General features: G+C 37.5%; 1 protein-coding gene across 1 annotated transcript; it reads left to right on the plus strand.

Annotated features, from left to right (window-relative positions):
* Positions 1-2,187: 2,187 nt before the first annotated feature.
* On the plus strand, positions 2,188-5,364 carry il21 (interleukin 21). The gene is made up of 6 exons (XM_035668783.1): positions 2,188-2,494; positions 2,595-2,639; positions 4,642-4,755; positions 4,887-4,925; positions 5,102-5,182; positions 5,338-5,364. Exons 1-6 carry the CDS (start codon positions 2,357-2,359, stop codon positions 5,362-5,364), a joined length of 444 nt encoding a protein of 147 aa, XP_035524676.1. The 5' UTR covers positions 2,188-2,356.
* The last annotated feature ends 3,320 nt before the right edge of the window (positions 5,365-8,684 follow it).

Here is an 8,684-nt window from a genome sequence, read left to right on the forward strand (position 1 = left end):
ACACACACACACACACCACAGGTAGAGGGGTTCCTTGATGGCAGCCAGCGGAGGAAATTCTTCTGAATTTTAAATCTACCTGAGGACACATTTTCCCTTCTGTATGTGCATCACATAAGGGACTCCTGATAAGGAGGGAGTCTGAGGGTGATGCACCACTCAGACCAGTCGAAGCCCCCACCCACCCTTTCCCTTACGCTGACAAAGAGGGAGAACAGACGAGAGGGGTTTTCTCTCTCAGTTTCACTCTCACTTCCTCCCCTCTGGCGAAAAAGACAGATGTAAAGATTGTGTGCGAACGTGTGAACACTGACGGGGCAGAGTGACTGCACAGGGTGTGAGCTCGCTGTGCACATGGACACACTGACTAACATATGATGCCTCCTGAATTTCCAAAATGTGTAATACTAATGCATATTGGAGTCGATGACCATCCCTGAAGATGTTTCCCTACAAATTTCCATTTTAATAACTTCTGTGACCTGAAAACACAGTGGTGATTAAGAAAGCCTTTGTATGTGCATAAAACACTGAAACAACTAATAGTAATAATAATAATAATAATATGAATCTATCTGTTGGCTGCAAGAGGCAACACACATCAAAGTGACTGATCTTCAGAGGCACAGTTGTGCACTAAGCATGTATATTTTGACATTTTATTGATGTGATGGCTGATACTTGGACTTGCGGTCTGCAATGTGTTTCAAAAGCGAGCAAAAGAGCACAGAATTACAAATATGACTGTTCCCTTTCTAAGCAGTGTTGGTGAGTAATGTCTGAGCCCAATGAAGCCTAAACGTGCAACACACACCTGTTTACCAAGTCGACCCACACCCGTCGTACACACTGGTCACATCAGATGCAGTCAGTGTCCTGCAGTCAGATGTGCTGATCTTAGGAATAAATCGACGAAAATGTGCTGCTTTTCTGCTGAGTTGGAACGCATTGATGCTATGAAACGGGACAGCGGTGTATCCCGACACCCTGACACGTGTTAAGACGCCGCCGGAGTATACATGGAAAACTATGGGTCCAGATGTCTCGTCCGCATCATATATCCTCAGTGTGTGTTGCCCTTACTGTTTGAGTCAGTGTATGTAGATGAGTACAGTGACATTATGCGGGGTTTGTGTTCACAGGTGCAGCAACGAGAGCCCGATAACTGGAGGGGATAAGAAGTAATTTCACTGATCATTTCAACTTCAAGAAGAACGATGTGTGTGTCCTTTCATATCTGTTGAGCTTGATAAATGTGGATTTATTTACAAGATTTCATCTTTTCCTAACTGAAATACTGTAATGAATAAATGTATCTTTATTGGCAATACTGTGACTCTAAAAGAGAAAAATGCACTTCTTTTGTATTTTGGAATTTGTTTACATTAATGCATAATAAAGTAAATCTCTGAGAGTAATGTTTTTATCAACAAACGTATTTGATAACCCAAAGAAAATATAAATCAAAATCTTGATTCATCCATGGTTTTTTTCCTTGTATCACTGCATGTTTCAATGTATCTGGTTGTTCTCTACAGTCGGGTTTGAAAGCATTCAATTTCATAACGTTTAACAACTTTTACTGTGAATGTTTCCATTGTGTCATTTGTTTCAAACGTGAACAGCACTGTCCTAAATGACTTTCCTATGATTGCTGTTTCGGGTTGTCTACCACACAGGCTTGCATGAGACTTGACAGCTCACTTGAGCTCATCTTTGCAAATGGACAGAAAGTGACCTTTTTCTGGTTGATGAGTAATAGTGAGATGAAAGGAGGCAAGCGTCGGCCTAAAACGGCTAGAATTTCTCTACTGTTATGTAGCAGTGGACTTTCTCCACAGAGAAAATATATCTACTTACTTCTTTTTGGCTCAACACTAATACTTACATTAAAAATGTTTCCTGTTTTTGCAACATGCTCATGTGTATACGTGTAGGTGGTCATGATGCAGTGAATGCATTCAGGTTGTCAATACCACACCTACGAACACTACCTATGACACGGTATAGCTGCGGCTCCACTGATTCAAAATGAAAATGGGAAGTGCCGTCTTCCTGTAGTTTCCTGTCGAATGCACTCAAACAAGTTTACGTTCACACACACTTCCATCTATAGGCCCCACGCACGCGCGTCTTGACGCCACTCTCGAATCGCGTAGTGGTGACTGCCAGTGGAAAAGAAAATTTCATTACTCACACACACCAGTTTCTGCAGCTTTCCAACTCTCTGCAAGTGGTTTTCCTGTGTCCTCAGGGATAAGTATAAAAAGGTAAGCAACACAACTGTCTGCATTTCAAGTAAATCTTTTGAAACGCGTCTTTTGGTGATCTAGTGCCTGCTGCCGATACTGAGAATATGAAGCTGCTTGTGTTTTGCCTTTTTGCAGTCTGCTGCTGTTCTCTGGCCAACTCATCACCAAAGGAAAGGACTTTGCAGAGGAAAAAGTTACAAGAAATCCTAATCCAGCTGAATGATGTGAGACAAAGCCTGCAGGTAGGTCCTTCTACATTTACTTTTTCACAGCTTTGTCCGTGTAAGGCTAGCACAGTTATCATTACTAAATACCATGCTGTCCGTTTGTTTCTTGCAGCAGAATGATAAGCAGCAGCAGATGCTGAATACTCCAGAGAACATTGAGGTAAGCTAAATTGTATTCAATATAATAGTATGGACACTGCCACAGTTAATATTTGTGGTTGCTTACTCATTGTTGTTATTCTCCCACTTGTTGTAGTTACTAACTGCCATGTGCCAGTACTGTAGGAGTACATCAAATAATATGAAATGTGTTGGGTTGAGCATATGTAATCAATCAGCTGTAAAATAAGATGATTAAAGGCTTATAATGACATTTTTAAATAGGTTAAGATTTTTTTGAAATTTCACCTCTTCTCCAGACTGCTCTAAGCTCGTACATATACTGTACAGCAGAGGCAACAGTCAGACCTACATAAGCCGTCCAAAAATTACGAAGCTAAATCTTATTTAAAAAATCTGTCATCCTTTATGGAGCTTATATTTTTAATTTAACGCAGCAAACATGAAATCTACTAAGATAATGAAGTTTGGAAATAATTAATCACAGTACAAATGTAATGTTTGAGTTTCTCTAAGAATATTCCAGTTAAACAGGGTTATAGAAAAACAGAAAATTAATTATTGGTATTAGTCGTGTCAGAATTTTCCTAGAAACGCCTGCAGTCCATCAGATTAAATCTTAATCTAAATATTAAAATATTATAATCATCAAAACTGTGATCTTATTACAGCAATGACATTTATCTCAAGTGCCTTAAAGGACATGCAGATTAGTATGATTAGAACTTGTAGAAAGGAAACCTAATTTTTTGCAATGTTAAGAGGTGTCTAAAGGCCAAAACAATCCCACATAATGTGATTATGTGCACTTGACTTCAAATAAATGCCTCTGAAGATTCAACTGCATTACTTCAGATTCAAATTTAGATCAGCCGTTTCTTGTCAGGCTTATGCGCTTTGAGTGAGTCAAGTCAAGAGCTTGCTCAGTGTATTTTCTCACAGCTTCCGTTGCACTCTCAAATGTGATGAGTAATCAGGCAGAGAGCAGACTTCCTCACACCACAACACAAACTAGAAATGTTCTCTAGTGTGCCAGAAAACATTTGACTGGGTCTCTTGTTTTTTTTTTTTTTCATTACAGCTTATCTTGAACCACAAACGATAAGGATTCCTTAGTAGGCGTGACGCCACTATTTTGCTAAATTACGTTTCATGTTTAGAATAAAATCACTACACTACAGAGCAATGGCACCACCGTTTGTGACTGTCAAATGCAAAAACACCAACATTTGTAGCAGTAAAAAAGTATTAAGTCAGCTGTTCTTATTGTGTCTCTTGTTCAGTTCTCATCCTGAAGGAATAGTCTAACCTCCTAATTCTTCAAGCAGGCATACTGAGATCTAAAAAATTATTTGACCCAAGCTAGTTGGGTTCATTGCACATCTAAACAGAAACTAACCGTTTCACTTGGAAAAAAACACATCAACACTCATTAAGATTTCTGAAGGGAAACAATTCAGACCAAAAAAAAAACTTTTAGGAACAGAAACTCATCTTTAAAATAGTGGAAACTTTGTTTGGTTAAGTTTCAGTTTAGATAAAAGTGTTGTACATGCATCTGATTGGAAAGTCAACTGCTATGATGAAGTCATGACATGAAACTAGAAACAACAGCTTTCTTGGAAATGTTTTGATGGCAGTGATGGGATGATTTATTTCCTCAAATTGATACATGTAGAATTGTGTCATACAAAAATTCACAATCAAATCAAATGAAAACCTGTAACAGACTGTTGGTGAACTAGGTCTATGGCAAATCTGGCAGATCTAATGACAAAATACAACTTTTAAAGTCTTCTTTTCTTTTTTACGGTTAATCTGCCAGATGTGTCTGTGTCATTTTCTGTAAAATAACCAAAATGAATGAACATAACAGGTACATTTTGCCATTGATTTAAACTAAGGAGTAGAGTAAACTAATACTAAGATAAATAAAAAATTGTGTGTGCTATTAGTGGGATAAACCATACTAAGTATTACGCACTTTTTATGGTATTTGAAGTTTTATTCACAAACATTCTCTTTTTTTCATTATGAAACAGGACTGCTGCAGTCTGTCAGCCTTGCGATGCTTTCGGGCTAATCTGCATGTGAAATTCAACATGACAGAAAAGAAACACAGCAAATTTCACAGGAGCCTCAGCAACCCCATTACTGTAAGTAAACTGGTGGGGGGTGGCATGATTTATTATCAATATATGTAAAAGCATCTCATATATCTCAAGTACAATATGAAGTTTGTAGTACTGTAAATGGAAAACTAACACATTTATTTCATCCATTTCAGGAGAAAGGTCTGGACTTTTGTAATTCACCAAATGGGAAGGTAAGACAATATTATTATTATTCTATGTAGTTATTCTGCTGTTATTCTTTTATTTATTTACCACGGATATTTCAGTCACATAAACAACTGTATGTGAGTGTGACATGTGTTGCTCTCGCAGTAGAAGTTCATTAGTAATTAATTATTTTCTTTTGTGTTTGCCCGTTTTCCTTTAGTCCACCTGCCCAGACTGCCTCTCACATCCGATGACAGATGCCACAGAGTTTTTCAACAGACTGGAGACTCTTATTCAAATGGTAAGGGTATTTCTTTCTCCGTTTTCTTATCCCACACACTGTAGCATAAGGAAAAGGTGGCTGAAAATCTGCAGCGCTACATGTCTTTAATGTTGTAAAGATGTGAATATATGAAACAATGCTTAAAATTCACTATCAATTGTTTTCCTCTTTAGGGAATATCCAGACTGAGCATGAACTGAGAAGAGGATGACCAAGAGACCAAGGATTGAATGTAGAGAAGACACTACGCTGAAAAGATGCTAAACATGTTATAGCCTTCTAAATATTTAACTATATACTTATTTAATATTTATTTAGATAGTGGTGATGAACCTACTCAAGCTATGGAGAAGGTATTCTCATGAGAGCTGCTGTACTGCCACCCAGTGGACGTTTTTGGATTTTCTTTTTCACTGAAAGTGAAAGTTTATTTGTTGTAGTTCTCAAAGAATATAAAGTATATACTGACATTTATACTGTGTATGATGTGCTTAGTACTGACATTTTTGTTAATTGAAAAATGGTGTCATCTGAATATATTAAACTGATTTTAACACAGAGGTTTTGGTTTGCTTGGTTTATTTGTAGGCCAATGTATCTGATTCAGCAGATCACTCAAAGTTCTTATAATCTGTACCTCCTCAACCACCATGACTAGCTTTAAACTTTACAACTTTCTCTGAGAGTATATCGACTGGTTGACATGAGCACTGACAGTATGTCACTGACAGTATGTCACTGCTTATTTTTCAATTATTTGATGTGTGTTGCCTTTTTCCCATGAGCATGTCAAAGTTAAACCAAACATTTGAAATAAAATGAAATACATGAAATGAAATACATGAAATGTATTGGATATTTGGCCGCAAAGCCTCTAGACTAAAACTGGACAGCAAAGAAAAGTGGTTTTCCATCTTTTGTACAAATTGTGGCGCTAAATTAAACTTAGAAGATACACTGTTCAACCATAGGTGGCAATATGAGTCCTTCCAGCTGATACTGATCACACGTCATGAGAGCAAACTATGCTTTTCACATACGGTGTTTCTACATTTTGAAACCACTTATGGGGGCACCAAGATATGTTCTTGACTAAAACATATTAGGAGTTAGTGCAAACTGTCAGTATTTTATATGTTTGTCAAAGTTTTATTCTGTTAAGAGTTGCTGTAAAACTATCGTGGAAATAGTACCATTTCTGATTAAGCTGTCCTAGTGAAATAAAGTTGAAGTTAAAAACAAAGCCAGCACAGAAATGTTGTCAATGTTCGACACATTCTGCCCTCATAATCCAAAGCATGGTTGAAAATGACCAAAATTTCATCATTTGTATTTCTTGCCAGTGGATCTTTTACTGTTTGATCTCCTTATTAAGATGTACTTTGTAATTTTTGGATTTCCTATTACAATATATTCATTACACTCCCCTTATTAAGTGTTTGGTATTTTAAAAAGCGGGGTCAACTAATAGCACAGCAGCAGCACTACCCAGGATATGTGAAATCTTAGAAACATGGGACACAGCAGTAGCAGCATAGCTTCTTAACACAGATTTCAGGGCCAAATATAAATGATCATATGTGATGGTCAGCTGATAGAGCTTTGCCCTTACCCACCACCAGAGGGCGCCATGTTGAAGGTAAGTTTTTGGAAGTTAGATGTGTATATGACCTAGGTAGGAACTGAAATATTCAGTTTTTGCTGTTCAGACACGTTCAAACATGGTCTGTTTTTGTTTATTTGAAAAATGAAACATCTGTCTGCCCATATTGACTCATTATTGTTTAAAATCCAGGTGGTTAAATTCTGTGGCAAGAAAACTACCCCAAAAGCACAAACAAGTTTACAGCAACAAGGCAATCCAAATACCACTGAAAACTCTCACAATGACAGGTGCAACCATGTTTTTCAGCAGGTGTCCTACCTACAAAACACCACTACTGTGGACTTCCCAGATGACAAGGGGGATTTCAGCAACTCAAACAACAAACTCGTCAAATTGTACCCAGATGTATTTCACACCTGTGAATAAAGATTCTTGAACTGCAGCTTGTGTTGACTTAACCCACTAGATAAACCTTGGCCTACGCTTTAGTCAAGCGTAAAATAAAAAAAAAACTGTCAAACTGTGCCACTGCAGAAGAGGAAAACGCAGAAAGTAAAGGGAGTAATAATTTCCCCTTGTCCTTTGCCTTTCGCAGAAAAGTCAATTTCCCTTTCTAATACCACAAGCCCACTTACACTAACCACGCATGTTTCTTGCTTTCTCTTCCCAACTCTTATTTGGCAGCCAGCTGATGCAAATACAGGCGGAACTTTGCAGAATTCTGTGTATTCAATGCCAGAATGCTTTTTAAAAAGGTTTTTGATTTGTCACCCGTCTGTGTATATCTGCAATGATAAAGGCTGTGTCATAAAGTCAACGCACTCGCCACATTTCCATTGCTTATGCTTTGTATAGAGGCCTGGTTGATTTTTCAAAAATAAAAAAATAACAGTGACATAAAAGTGAAATATATGGTTTGATACAAACATTTTTAGACGGCATAGATGGTGCCAAAGTGTGCCAAAATGGCCATTTTGACACCAAAATTATTCAGATAGACCTTGTAGTTGCAGAGATATACTCTATTTATTTTAGGTATGTCATTTTTGAGCAGAGGCCTAAAAAAGAGGCTGGAGCTGAAGTTACAAATGGGCTTCTTAGAATCTGTGTAAAGGGTTGTTAACAACAACAACAACAACAACGGCCCCAAGCACCTTCATATATAAAAATGATAGAACAACAGTTCTCTTCTTTTTACTAGAAAGGATGAGCCAACTTTTTAATGTAGTATCAATATGTTTTAAGGCTGTTTAAAATTACATAAAGTACATGATCTCTTGATATTACTCAGCAAAAACAATATAAACGTGATTTCTATGTCAGATTGCCATGTCAGACACATTCAGATATCTCTGTGAAGTAGCCACACTTGGTTATAGTGTTTTCACACGACAACAATTAGCATGGGACAAGAGTCGCTATATACAACGTACAAAACCACATTTCACTTTGCAGAAATTATCTGATGAATCCAGCTGTAGAAACCCTTTGGCTTCAAATAATTTACCTCATGTTAAACCATTAATTGTTGCTTGCTGCTATATACGACCAAGCTCAAGTGTACAATACACTGATGAGAAATGTGTTATGTTTCAGAAAGTTTCAGATTCAGATAGAGATATACTGTACTTTCTGGGAGACTGGGAGAACATGGACTGGCTTTCTCAGTCCTGTGTCCTGACACAGAGATTACTACTTGTAATGAATGTATGTGTATTGGGTAATACCATCCACATGCATAAACCATATTTACAGTTGCAAGAAAAAGCATGTGAACCCTTTGGAATTACCTGGATTTCTGCATAAATTGGTCATATATTCATAACAGAAGTTATCTCAGGACACTTTTCAAATAGAGCAGGTCTAGACCGAACTTCTTATAACATTTAACAGAGACCCAACAGTACCACCATG

Source organism: Morone saxatilis, unplaced genomic scaffold (assembly GCF_004916995.1).
Source record: "Morone saxatilis isolate NCDOM2014 unplaced genomic scaffold, NCSU_SB_2.0 Contig22, whole genome shotgun sequence".
Classification (NCBI taxonomy): domain Eukaryota; kingdom Metazoa; phylum Chordata; class Actinopteri; family Moronidae; genus Morone; species Morone saxatilis.